General features: G+C 38.8%; 1 protein-coding gene across 1 annotated transcript in view; it reads right to left on the bottom strand.

The window, feature by feature from the left end:
- Window positions 1–6,382: 6,382 nt before the first annotated feature.
- Window positions 6,383–14,924, bottom strand: part of SMARCA2 (SWI/SNF related BAF chromatin remodeling complex subunit ATPase 2) — a 156,642-nt gene continuing 148,100 nt past the window's right edge. Inside the window, exons 32-33 of the mRNA XM_090275209.1 lie at window positions 12,162–12,294; window positions 6,383–6,624 (exon numbers count right to left, since the gene is read on the bottom strand). Of these exons, the coding sequence (XP_090131335.1) occupies window positions 6,383–6,624; window positions 12,162–12,294 (375 nt within the window). The remainder of the gene's footprint in view (window positions 6,625–12,161; window positions 12,295–14,924) is intronic.

The following is a 14,924-nucleotide window of genomic DNA, read 5'->3' on the forward strand; positions in this document are numbered from 1 at the left end:
TCAATAGAATGCGACCCAAAAAGGCTTTGGGCATTTGAGGTTTGTATGCCATTCTGGACAAAGGAGAAGGTAGTGGGGAGGGGTCTGGGATTTTGGAGGAGAAACAGGCAATGCACAGGTAGCCTGGAGCAAATTCCTGCTAGGCAACCCATAAACAATGGAACAGAGGGGAGATCCAGCAGAACAGGTTTTTGCAGGAATCCTTCCTGTCTACTATGCTTTATTCAAATTAGGCCAGGTGAAAATTGTGGAGTGAATAAGCTAAGATTCCCTTCACGAAGCAGGTTTTTCTAACTGAATCTCTTTAGGCAGCAAAGGGAGAGGGTCAAAGTTCCTGAGTCTTTTGTTTTTAATAACAGCTTAAAATCATATCCTAAGGGGCACATTTTGGGGAGCAAAACTTTGGTTCCCTTCAGTTCTATTTAATATATATATATATTCAGTGCATATTACTTCACTGGGTGATTGAGTAGGGCTCACTCAAAAATGGATAACATAATCTTCGTCCCCAAAAGAGCGCACAGTCTAGCATAGAAAGAGACTCTGAGGGGCAGGTTGGAATTCTAGTTGAAGTACCAATTAAGTGGAAGAACTTTGGAGCTGGTCTGCCTGGAGATTGGATCCCAGCTTCACTACTTAACTAGCTAAGAGACCCTGGTCAGGTCATCTCTTTTAAGCCTGTTTTCTCATCTGTAAAATAAGAATAATAATAGTGCCTACCTCATGAAGTTGTTGCAGAGATTTAAATGAGCCTATATTTATAGCGTCATCTTTGTATCTACCCATGTTATCTGTCTATAAAGAGCTTAGAACAGCACATGGTAAGCAATATCGCGGTAATTTTCACTACTCAGGACTGGTGTGGGCATGGAGCTAAGGAATTAGCCAGCCTCCACTCTGAACTGGAATCCCGTGTTATGGTGCTGTTTTAAAAATCCTGGTGTTCCTAAGACTGAATGCAGGAGAATAGAATGGATGAAGTTTCTTAAGCCTGGGGCCACTTTAATTTTACATTACTCATTTTGTTAGTTTCTTTTACTCTGCTCTGAATTCTTCAGCTTTCATGCTTCTACTTCTCTCTGGGACCCCACTGCAAGTTTCCCAGTCTTCTCTGAATCATCATCAATACCATCAAATAGCCCTTTAATACCTCCTGTTGCAGATCTATTTCCATGTGCCATGGGTCAGCCTGAGGGAGAAAGTTTGTGATGATGACTTCCAGTGCCCTTTCAGCAGTGAGATGAGCATTCATCTGCCATGACCACTGAGTAGACTTTGGGCACATAAAGGAAGCTCCAGGCAAACTTTTCTTGTGAATTGTTTAAAATCTGTACATTCTAAGCACACATCTCCAATGGAAGACGGTGAGTGGCTTTCTCATGGTCTACCTAGGTCGAAATTCAAAGAGCAATTTAATCTGTCTCTTGTTTCTTCTATCCTTCAGTCCTAAATCTAATTTCACATCTTCCACAAAATCTTCAAGTTCCCTCCGCAGCACTTGGCTCTTGCTTTTATCCCGGCATTCGTCATTTTTGGCAACAAGAAATAAACATAGACTGGAAACAACCAGAATGTCCCATCAGTGTGGAATTGTTTGGATAAGTTACGATAACAACACAATGAAATACATGCAAAGGTTAGAAAGAATGAGGCAGCCCTTTATGCACTCATTGATACGAATGTTCTCGGAGGTACATTAAGTGAAACAGTAAGATGCAGAAGAGTGTACATAACTTAGCTACATAGGCTGTGTTAAGGAAGGGGGAAAAACAAAAAAGCACAGTATTTTCTTGACTCTAAGACACCATCAATTGTAAATGCATTATTTTATTCATCACTTAGACAGGAAAATTGCTGTCAATCAAAATTATGATTTCATAAAAGACATGTGTTTTTTAAAAAAAGATGTAAAAATATGTAAGTTTATTGATTTATTTATATTCATTCCTCACAAGATGATATGTTTATTGATTAAAGAGGGAAGGAGGGAGGAAGGAGAGGGAGAGAGAGAGAGAGAGAGAAATCAATGTGAGAAACATTGATAGGTTGCCTCCCATACGTGCCCTGACTGGGGATCAAACCTGCAAGCCAGGTATGTACCCTGACTGGGAATTGAATCCACCTTTTTGTGTATAGGACAATGCTCCAACTAATTAAGCTACCCAGTCAGGGCAAGATATGTAAGTTTTAGAATTGATAAAATATGGCATATTTGCTTTTATTTGCATGGTTTTTATATCATTATCTCATTGTTTGGACCACTGGGGCTGGAGCTGCCCTGCTCAGTGGGTTCCACACTGTAGGGGCTGCAATGACCGCAGAACTTTGGGCAGACCTCTGGGAGCCAAGAGTGATGAGTTCATGTGTTAGTACCCTCATCTGGGGTGCTGATTTACTAGTCTCCTTATCTGGTGTACATACTTTACACTGCTTGTTTTATGGTTTGGGAGTAAACAGAAGAGAAACAACTGAGAACCAAGCCTAAGTTGTGATTCCTATCCATCCTGGGAACCAGGAAGAGATGCTGTGGTTTGCACTTGCTCAGCCTTATAAAGCAGGGCAGAGATTGGCATTCTGTGGGTGATGAGATCCCAGTGCAGGAGTGTTAAACTGGACAAGATCGTTGGCCACGGAGGAGGGAGTTGGGGTGGCTAAGCGGGCAGTGCGGGTTCCTGGCTGTGAGGGAGACGTGAACAGGTACTGGAGCGTCCTCTCCTTGATATTTTCCCCAGCAATGAGCATAGGACCTGGCTGGGAGTACCCTCAGTACACTTTGTAAAGGAAGATCATCGAGGAGAGTTCCAGGCTGAAAACTGAGACTAGACTTGGAAAGAAATGGAAACTGGTATTCAATTGTAGGGGAAACGCTCCCTATTTAGGTTATTTATTAAGGGCATGGATTCTCAAGAAATGATACCAGGGGATCCAAAGAAATTCTGTAAGGTGAATTGGGCCTGTTTCAAACTGAGAGAAAGTACTCTCAGAAGTAGAGACTTGATTACATTGTGCCCTGCAAACATAGTGCCTTTCCTTTCTTACACTGTCACAGGACAAAGATCACACATCGTGCCTCATGAGGCTTTATTAGGCTGGTCCTTTTCTGGAAGCAGTACAGTAGTTTAATATGGGGGTCTGTGCTTGAATCAGTACAATGTCGAAAGCTCAGAAATGGAGTTTTACTATTTCCCCAAATCAACTAGCCTTCAAAAATGCTGGAGTGAATACGAATTCTCTGGCATTATTTAAATACGAATCATTACTATTAGATTTCACCCTGGTGGTCACACTCACTCCAAGTATTCAACATAGCAAACCTACTCAAAAACAAAAAAATCGTGGTGTGTCTATTAAGCCTTAGCAAACAACAAACTCATAACCTTACCAGAGGCCTTTTAAAGCCAGTGTCACCTTGATGGGCCCGCTTCCCCAAGAGCTGCCAGGCTCAGAAAATTTCCTTAGAAGCCCAGCGTGAATAATTCTGTTTTGATATTCCTGCCAGCTCAAAGGGACTGGCGAAGAGCTAGCTAGGCCTTAGGGCCCTGTAGTTTCCAAACTTTGCCTTCTTGGACCACCCAGAGCAGCCCTCACCATTTTACAGTTGAACGACAGGGGAAAGTCGAGGTACTTTGCTTATTCACAAAGCCCTTTCCACATGCAACTAAATGCATTTCTTGTAGACAATGTAGAGTTGGGGGGCTGCTTAGTGTGGCTTAGTTCATGGGAGCATCTCTGAACTAAACTGTTCAAGTTTAAAGTCACCAAAGTAATAGACTCCTCTCCCTTGTGACACACCTGGTTCATTATGGCAGATCGGCTCTCTCTCTCTCAGCCTCTTTTTTTTTTCCTGACCACATGTTCTGTAGCAACAGCCTGTCCAGCCCTTTGCCAGAAACTGTCAGTCAGGTACTAGAGTTTCAATTCTCTAGAACTCAAAAATAACAAGCAGTATTTGTTGAGCTAAATTATCTCTTTATTAGGAAAGCACCAACACCACATTCTTGGAAATTACTGGAATTTTATTTGCCTCAGGCTTATGACTTGCAACCAAAGACATTGTGCAAAGAAAGCAAAGATTAAGTACACTTTTGGGAGCAGGAGACGATGCACATTGGTAACATAGGAGAGATCAAGTTGATCAAAAAGAGAAAAGAAAAAAGCCATTCAATGCACTATAGAGATTGCAATATTCAATAGTATTGTCAACAAAAAAAACCTTTTTTTAATAAAGAGAAAAAAAGTAAGCAATGTTTACAGTAGACATAAATCTTATACAATTCAAAAAGCATTTTTTTCAGATCTTAAAAGCATGAAATGGAAAAATGTCTATGCAGGTGAAGTCTAACTACTGTACATTAATCACCTATTAAAGTTGCTTATATGTACCACAGTGTAAAAAAAAAAAAAAACCAATACCAAACAAATAAAAATCTTGAAAATTGCCTGATGAAAAATAAAATAACCAGTGACTTTTAATGGCTTCTCCTGGTTATCAGTGCTACAAAAAGACAAAAATCTTCTCCTCTGAACAGGTGATAAAACCAGGCACAATCAAACTATTACCAAATTCGATCCACCCATAGAAATATACTATCCACTCACATATTTTCCATCAAAATCTTTACTTTGTTTGTTTTAATCTTTGAATCTTTGAGGCCCATTTGGTCACAATATGTTACAAATATTTGTGTATGTGTGCGTGTTTTTTTACACTATGATATCATATGTTTGTCTGGCACTATCCTAAAGCTAGTTTATAGATGATGATGATGATGATGATGATGATGATGATGATGATGATGATATAGAAAGAACCCAGTGCCCATATGACAAATGAACTCGCTGGGCAGAAATGAGAGAGGGGAGGAAGGAACTCGGTTCTACCATGGAAAGAGGTCTGAGTCGATCACTCGTCATCAGTCCCACTTGCTTCGGACTGCTCCTAAAAGTAAAAAAGAAGATAAAATGGAATGAAGTTACATATAAGAAAAAGGAGACATTTTGGAAACAGTTAACCCTCCAAGCCTCCTCGCTCTGTGAGAAGATGAAAAGCCCCTACATAGGCATCGAGGACCTCTAAGCTGGGAAGTAACGCCCACTCTCTCTGCCAGTCTTTTCTCTTTTACTTTGGCACGGAAGGTTTATAGCTAATTCTCTCTTTTTCTTTTCTTTCTCTATCCCTCCCTCCCTTCCTCTCTCTCTTTTCTCTCTCCCTTCGTCCCTCCCTCTTTTTCTTTTTTCTTCCTTCCTTCCTTTCTTTCTTTTCTTTCTCTTCCTTCCTTCCTTCCTTTCCTTTCCTTTTTCTTTTCTTCCCTTCTTCCTCTCTCTTTCTTTACACAACTCATCTACTTTACACTCAAGCATGGCTACAGGTTTTGCTTATTTATAATTGAATTTATGGGGGTGGACATTGGTTAAACCATACAGGTGACAGCTAATAATTTCCATGTTTAGCATTGTTTTTAGAAAAAGTACCATGTATTGGCTGTCTACTCCCTGGTACGTCTGCTAAAGAAAACACAGTATTTTAAATGTATTTGAAAATGCTTGGGTCATGGATTAAGGCTGGGTGGGGTGGGATAAGAATTCTGCAGCTTTTTCATCAGCCCCAAATGGCAATGTGCTGAAGGAATATCAAACTAGCATACATACAAAAATGGAAAAGTAACACTCCAGAGAGAAAGAAAAAAGGAGGTGGGTGAATGAAATGGAGGGCACTTCAGAAGGCAGCACATTAGAAGTTCCTGCCCCCTTTGTAGCTCACACAGTCAGGGACAGTGCCCTGGGCTGAGCTGGGCTATTTAGACCTGAATTCAGCCTCTGCTATCTACTTACATGACCTGGAGCAAATCACACAGAACCTAAGCACTGACTTACGTGCCATGTTGAGAGTGACATCTATCTCACGATGCTAACAGAAGCATTAAATACACTACTGCACAGAAAGGTACTTATTTCCGGCCCTGGCTCCATAAATGCTTTTTGAATTTTTCAATTATTAAAAACAACATCTCTAGGTACTTACGAATTCATCTCTTTTTTTGTATAGTGTTTTAAAAATCAGCTCGGACCGAGCACTTGGGCATACTAACACCTTTTCTTACTCCTCCATCTAATCCTTAGTTCAGCTGTATGTTGCTATGGACTAGACACTATGCTGGGTGTTATGGATATAAAATATTAACCGGCCATGGAGAAAATGATATCTGTAAGCAAGCAGGGGGAAGATAAGTAAGGGGAAAAGGAATCTTGATTTAGTGTTTTTCATTTTTGAGGACTATTAGAAAAGCAATAAACAAAGACCCAAATTCTTTGTCATACAGCAGGCGGCTTCAGTTCACATCCATCAAAAATGAAGTCTCACCAACTCTTCACATTTTCATGTTTAGGTAATAAAATGAAGCGGCTGGAAAGGACGTGGCAATACGAGAGGGAAACAGAAGTGGAGCACTTCCCGGCTCCAGGCAGAGGCAGCTGCACTTACATTCTCTTCCTGCTCTTCATCGCTGTCAAAGTCGCTCACGACAGGTTTGGCTTTCCCTCGATTTGGCCTTTTCTTGCCTTTTCCTTTGTCCCGACTTTTCTCATCTTTTTTATTGAGCTTGATTTTCACCTTAACAGATTTTGCTACAGTGAAAACAAAAGAGACAGCAATGAGGAATCACAGGGAAATCTTTTTACAGGTAGATGATGAACCAGATGTCCAGGAACACACAGATCATTCTTGATTTATGGCTGCTTTCCGTCATTCTGTCTAGTCAGCGCCCCCTTTCCCTTGCAAACATGTCTCAGTTGGGACGATAAATGACATAGTTACACCTTAAACAGGCAACAAGAGGGATCGAGGTCCCATGGAGGGCAGCGGTGTCCTTTCCCTGTCTCCTAATGGCTGAACAGGGATCTTGTTAAACAGGATAATGAGGGCTGCCCTTTCTACTTTGTAGAGGGGTATAGGCATTTATTTAATAGAACTTTGACATTAAAAAAATACTAAAATGTTTAAAGGGAAAAAAAAAAGCCAATAATTTTACTGTGTAGATAACTCCTGTTGACTTAAAAAGAAAATCCAAATAGCTGAATAACATTTTTAACAGCATAGTTTGAAATGAAAAATAAAAACAAAACGCTCAAACAAATGAATATGAAAGCTTCCTTTCCTATTTCTGGCCTCTACCTACTGTTCCCTTTCTAGTAAATATTTCCAGAAAAAAAGTATACATCCGCACTTACAAATATATCCACCCCGTGTGTGTACGATTCTCTCTATAATTCTAAAGAGAAAGAATATGAAGAATTCAAGTGCACACACACGTGCTTTATATACTTATCCCAAAGGGATCTTTGTATGCCCATACTCCATACCTTGCTTTTTAACTCAGATATGTGGGACATTTCTATGTAACAACCTGAAAATTTTCCATCTAATGTGTACACTATGTTTTTAAACCAATTCCTTAGTGATGGGTGCTAAAGTTCCCAGCTTTTTGCCTCTACAAAGTGCCATAAAGCTATTTGTTGGCGTATCTTGGCAGAATTTGGGGGAGGTATGTGCACATACCATATGGCAAGCTTCTAACAGTGTTCTACTAAATGATCCCCAAGAGACAGCACTCATTTCTACTCTCACAGGGCTATTCTGAGGCTGGAAATAAAAATGCTTGGAAATGTTCAAAGTGCTATAACATAAATATAGGTGTGTATCCCAAAGTATAAAGAAAATCTGTTCCATGGCATTGTTCAGGGACAACTGTCCATAGAACATCATTTTTTGGATTTGATGAGGCAACCACTGAGAATGTGGGTGTCTCATTCAAACAAGTTTTGCTACAATATCATATTTGGTGGGTTTCAAGAGGAACAAAATACCTAGGGATAAATAATCAAGGATGAGAAAGACCTGGATACTGAAAATAAGACATTGATGAAAAACACTGAAGACACTAAAAAAGGGAAACATATTATAGTTCATGCTCATGAATTGAGAAGATTAACATTGTTAAAATATCCATACTACCCAATGCAATCTAGATTCAGTGCAATTCCTATCAAAATTCCAGTGGTATTTTTCACAGAAATAAAACACATAATACTAAAATTTATATGGAAATGCAAAAGACCACAAGTAGCCAAAGCAATTTGGAGAGAGAAGAACAAAGTTGGAGGCACCTCGCTCCCTGATTTCAAACTATTGGGCTGGCCAAAAAGTTAGTTATGATTTTTGTACATGGCTCTAATAGTGCCTAGTTGTCATTAACTTCATTAGAAACAATTTTGTTAGATTGTATTGTGACAGTTGTCATTATCAGCATGCATTAAAAAAAACTTACAAAATTGGTGAATTTCTGTGCAGCCATTTTAATATTGGAGATGGAAGAAAATGCACATTTTCAGTATATTATGCTTTATTATTTCAAGAAAGGTAAAAATGCAACTGAAATGCAAAAAAGATGATTTGTGAAGTATATGGAGAAGATGTTCAAGTGGTTTGTGAAGTTTCTTGGTACTACTGACATTTTGGCCAAATAATTCTTTGCTGTGGGGCTGTCTTAAGCATTGGAAGACGTTTAGCAGCAGCCCTGGCCTCCACGCACTAGAAGCCAATAGCAAGAGATAGCCAACACATTCAAAATGTCCAAATCAATAAAGTTATTGGTGAAAACGAACAAATGTGTCTTTTATTTTATGGAAAAAACCTAACAGACTTTTTGGCCAACCCAATATATTAAAAAGTTATAGTAATTAAAACAGTATGGCACTGGCCCATAAATCAGTGAAACAGAATACGGAGCCCAGAAATAAACCCATCCATGTATAGGTTGATGACAAAGGAGGTAAGAATATACAATGGGGAAAGGACAGTTTTTCAATAAATGGTGTGGGTAAACAGGGAAGCTGCCTGCATGGGAATGAAACTAGATTACTGTCTTACACCTTACATGACAATTAACTCAAAATGGATCAAAGACATGAACATAAGACTTGAAATAATAAATTTCTAGAAGAAAACATAGGCAGTAAGCCCTTTGACATCAATCTTGGAAGTGATTAAGCTTTGTCACTAAAAGGAAGAGCTGTGAATGCAAAAATAAACAAGTGGGACTATATTATCAAGCTAAAACACTTCATGCACAGCAAAGGAAACCATCAACAAAATGAAAATTTAACCTACTGAATATGAGAAAATATTTGTCACTTATATATCAGATAAGGAATTAGTTACCAGACTATATAAAAAAATTCATACAATTCACTAACGAAAAGACACTAATAATCTGATATAAAATGGGCAAAGGATCTGAATAGGCATTTTTCGAACAGGTGGCCAACAGGTACAGTAAAAGATGTTCGACATCACTAATAATTAGGGAAATACAAATCAAAACCACATTGAGATATATTACCTCACACCTGTTAGAATGGCTATCATCAACAGCACAAGAAATAACAAGTCTTGGTGAGGATGTGGGGAAAGGAAACCTTGTATTCTGTTGTTGGGAATGTAAATTGGTATAGCCACTATGAAAAACAGTATGAAAGATCCTCCCAAAATTAAAAATAGAACTTCCAGCCCTGGCCAGGTGGCTCAGTTGGCGGAAGTGTCATCCTGTACACCAAAATGGTAATGGTTGCAGGTTCAATTCCTGGTCAGAGCATGTACCTAGGTTGCAAGTTTGCTCACTGGTTGGGACACGTACAGGAGTCAATCGATTGATGTTTCTCTCTCACATCGATGTGTCTTTCTCCCCCACCCCTTCCTCTCTCTCTAAGTCAATAAAAAAACATTTCCTCAGGTGAGAATTAAAAAATAAAAAATAAAGAACTACCAAATGATCCAGCAATTCCACTTTTGGGCATTCATCAGGAGAAACCAAAATACTAGCTCAAAGATACATGCACCTCCCCATGTTCATGGCAACATTATTTACTAAGTGTCCATCAATAGATGAATGGATAAATAAATGTGATTATATATATATAAGCAGAATACTACTCAGCCATAAAAAAGTATAAAATCTTGCCATATGTGACAACATGGATGGACCTAGAGGGCACTATGCTAAATGAAGTAAATCAGAGAAAGACAAATACCATATGATCTCATTTATATGTAGAATCTTAAAAAAAAAAAAAAAAAAGAAGCTCATAGATACAGAGAATAGATTTGGTGGTTGCCAGAGAGGTTAAGGAGCAAGGTTGCAAGGCGGCAAAATAAGTGAAGGGTGTCAAAAGGTACAAAGTTCCAGTTATAAAATAAGTAAGTCCTGAGGTTAAGGTACAGCATGATAAGTATAGTTCATAACACTGTATTTCATATTTGGAAGTCACTAGGAGTAAATCTTAAATGTTCTCATTACACACAAAAAAATCAAGTTTCTAACTATATACGGTGATGCAAGTTAACTAGACTAATGGTGATCATTTCATAATAAATACAAATATCAAATCATTATGTTGTATACCTGAAACTAATATGATGTTATATGTCAATTACACCTCAACAGAAAACAAAGTTTAAGAAGAGGAGGCTCAAAGTGCCAAAGAGATGCACAAGGAAATGGACTTTCCTCCAGGGCCCCCAGAAGGAATGCAGGCTGCTGACACCCAGATTTTGGCCCAGAGACACCCAGACCAAAATCGGACTTACAGCACTAGGAGATCATACATTTTCATTTTATTAAGCCACAAAGTTTGTGGTAATTTGTTATAGCAGCAATAGGAAGTGAATATACCAAGCCTCAAGAGAAGTGAAAGAGGCTAAACTGATAGATGGGATGGGAGGGCAGCTCATGAAAACAGATTAGAAATCTGTCTCTAAAAAAGGAACTATCTAGCTAAGATAATGTAGACTTATTCGTCAAATGCTAGGATATCAGAACTAAGTAATAATCATATAAAATTGGAAATGGTTAAATAAATAAACAGCAGTAGCACTCAAAAGAATGAGACCAGGCATGGGGAGACAGACTGTCAAGGATGTACCTCCATCCAGCTGTGTGGTAGGATGTAGGCATCAGATATTTTTTAAATGTCTGCCGTGATTTATGGGTAAAAATGTTTTTTATCACAGCAGTATTTAGAGTGAGATGAATACATTTTGGTACATTAATGAGTGGTACTATAAATTGCTGTAAAAAACCCTAATTGCTATGGGAAACTGTTCACAATAAATAGATCATGCTATAAAACAGTGTATAAACAATATATTTATGTATAGAAAAAACTGGAAGAAAACTTCTTAAAATGTTAAATGTATATTGAGTAATAAAGTTATACACATTTTCCTTTCTTAAAAAAAGGTATTTTTCCAAGTTCTCTGTCCTAAGTATGTAATTTGGAACACATCTAATAAAAGTTTTTAAAGCCTATCTGTACTGTTTTACATAGCAGACCATAAACTACTGGGATTTATTACTTTGAGAGGAGGTATGGGGTGAAACCATAATTAGATAAGAAGAAATTTTAGACTTTTGAAGGCAGTTTTAACTTTGGAGACTTATCTTGTGTGCAAAATTTAAAAGGGCACCAAAACTGAGTAACCAAGACAAACATTCTAATGCAACATTTTAAAAAACTCAAAATCAATGCCAAAAATACACGATGAACAAACTATCAACATTTTAAATAAAGACAGGATCCATATCTGATCCATGAACGATTAAAGGGTCCCCAGTTCCAACTCAACAGGGAGATTATTTTCTAAAGCAGTGGTTCTCAGAGTGTGGTCCTGGACCAAGCAGCATCAGTGTCCCTGCGGAACTGTTAGAAATGATGACTCTCAGGCCCCACCACCAGCTATTGATCCAAAACTTGGGGGTGGAGACCAGGTATCAAAACCACTGTGCTAAAGAACGGGTAGGCAATATTAACCACAATGTTGATAGAAAATATATATTATGCTGATTTTTGAAGGCAATCTTCAGTGAGCATTTGCTCTGAGCCTGCCCATGTGCTAAGCTTTTGGGGATGCTTATTACCTCAGTTTTCCAGAGCGAAAACTGAGCTTGAGCTGGGTTAAGAACACTGACTGAGATTGTCCGGCAAGGACATGGTAGAACAAAGATTGGAACCCAGATCTGTCTGTCTCTAGTACCTGATCTTTAGCACCTGTGCAAACATTAATGCAGGTGGTGAGGAGCAAAGAAGAACCAGATGCCCAAGCTTACCTTCTGACTCTGACTCCTCTTCATCGTCTTCCTCCTCCTCTTCATTGCTTTCTTCCTCACTCTCCTCCTCTTTGGCAATCTTCTGCCGTGCGCTCTTAAACACTGACTGTAAGACGATGGAGTCTTCATAGATCTAAAGGGTCAAAGTGGCATCTGTTAAAAACTTCCTTATGCAACACACCAGCTTTATTTTACAGACATTTTAGTAAAAACATCAGTGTTAGCTTCTATGCCTCCTGGAAAACAGCCAATTCTGTTAACAACACACATATTCTTATAGAAAAAAAGCCCATATGTAGTTGAAATAATTTCAGTGTGTGTGTTTCCATGTGTGTGCATTTGCACACCTGAAAAACAAGGGTGGATTTCCATAACATATCCTCTCATCTTTGATAATGAAGGTATTTAAAGTATTACATTATTACCTGTCTTATTTGAATTGACTTATCAGTTCAAAATGTAATTCCCCTAACAAAGTGGAGGCTATTCTTTATTATTGAGTTTATCAGTTCCAGTCAATACTATTCCAATCAATACTTTATTTTTAGTGTATGCACATACCTGAGCATAGCCCTGTGTTGTTGCTGAGAGAAATAGAAAGTTCAGAAATGTTCTTTTTTAAAAAAAGTTTAAAATAGCAGTAACATATTTAGCAATCCCCCTTACAGGTATATATCCAAAAGCACGGAAAGCAGACTTGAAGCGATAGTTGCACACACATGTTTACAGCGGCATTATTCACGATAGCCAAGAGGTGAAAGCAAACCAAATGTCCACTGATGAATAGATAACAAAATGTGATTACATACCATGGAATATTATGCAGCCTTAAAAAGGAAGAAAGTCCCGCCACATACTACAACATGGATGAACCTCGAGAACATTACGCCAAGTAAAATAAGCCAATTAACAAAAAGACAAATACTGAATAATTCCACTTATATGAACCTAAAGTAGTCAAATTAATAGAAATAGAAAGGAGAGAGGTGTTGGGAAAGGGGAGAGGGAGATGAGTTATTTAATGGGTACAGAGTTTCAGTTTTATAAGATGAAAGAGTTCTCAAGACCTGTTGCACAACAATGAGAATATGCTTAACACTACTGACCTACACACTTAAAAATGGTTATGATAAATTTTATGCTTTACCACAGTTAAGCAAAAAGTAATAAACAAGTTAAAAATAATTTCTGCTCTCTAAGAATGTATTCTTTAATGTAAAGATGAGCCACCCACTGGCAATTTGTAGTGACCCCAAACAATACAATCCAGTTGGAGGACACAGGACAGGAAGGTGGGGGACAGCACTGGGATGGGGCCACTGGGTGGAACTAGCTAGAGACATCAGAGAGGAGCTGGATCTTAAAGGTGAGGAGGATTCCATCAGGGGTGAGAAATGAGAGGGGCTTTTTAGGAAAGGAGAGGCAAGTGAGAAAGATGAAGAGGCAAGAATGAAGAAGATATACCTGGGATTGCACCGATGCCAACTTTCGGGTTACAGCACTGGGCTATGTCATGTGTTACTATCTTGTGATGATATAAAGGCCACACAGGCTCTCTCTGTGCAGTACTTTTCACAACTGCATGCACATCCGGGAAGCAGGTGTTTAAGGGACCAGCCTGGCTAGACTATAAACTATTTAGTTGGAGGAGCAGCAGGAAATGAGGCTAAAGAGTTAGGGTAGGGTACAGCTTTAGGAAACAGCCTATGGAGACTGAGTTTATTCTAGAATTTAATAGTACATGGGGGGCCGCCAAGCTTGGTGGGCAGTAGATGGACAGGGTAAGGCGGGGGTCAGAGAAAGGTAAATTGGCACCTGGGATGGACTGGGAGGGAAGCCAGTCAAGAGGCCATTTCAGGTGTTAGACAGTGGGGGTGGGCAGAGAGCAAGGCCGTGGGACTGGAAAGGCACAGGGTACTTGTCACAATGTTGCCATAGCATTATGAAGAATCCAAAAATCTACCCAGAGACTATAAATGCTCATTTGCAAAAAGATTTCCTTGTTGACTCATGTATTTAATCTGTATTTCCTGGTTTTCATTTTAACTTTCTCAAAGAATGTCTTAAAAATGTAAGGTTTGCTTTCAAGACCTGTCTTAGCTAAAATACTACTACTGGTAATTGCTATTAACCTAGGAATGTACACCCTGTCCAAGGCACATTCTGAAGATACTCCCTTCTCCAATTTAGTAATTGGAATTAACATGAAGGTCAAGAAGCAAGGTGGGAAAAGCGACCCAAGAAATTTAACGGTGGTTGATGCTGCATTGGTTGGCTGACATATTGACCTCTCTTCTAGTTTTATTTTCTTCGTGGGTACATGAGCATTAGGCCAGAAAAACAGATAAGAAAAAGGGAGTTCCTGCAAAAGGTGAGTGAAATTCAGGTGTGATTAAAGTGAAAGGGTCCCCTAGTTACAGTCAAACATCAGTTCTCAAATAATTTGGGTCTTGAATAAGTTTTGTTAGTTGTCTAACAAAACTTTGGGTCTTGATTCTTTAGCCAATAACCCTTTCATGCTGATACCTGTGTGCTCAGTCACACATCTCTCAGGAAACAAAGGAGATGCGGTTTTCAAACAAACCACTTTTCAGTTTTTCAGAACAAATTAGGTTTGAGAACCGAGGTTCCCCTTTATTTTTAATAAACTCAGTGTCACTATATAGTCTCATGCTTGCTTACTGTGGAGACGGGGGATAAAAAGGAATTACAACTGGCTTGATGAAAGGCAATTTTTTTTGTAAGCTATTAAGGCAATGTTTT

Source organism: Furipterus horrens, unplaced genomic scaffold (assembly GCF_987537825.1).
Source record: "Furipterus horrens unplaced genomic scaffold, mFurHor1.1.pri manual_scaffold_4, whole genome shotgun sequence".
Taxonomy (NCBI): domain Eukaryota; kingdom Metazoa; phylum Chordata; class Mammalia; order Chiroptera; family Furipteridae; genus Furipterus; species Furipterus horrens.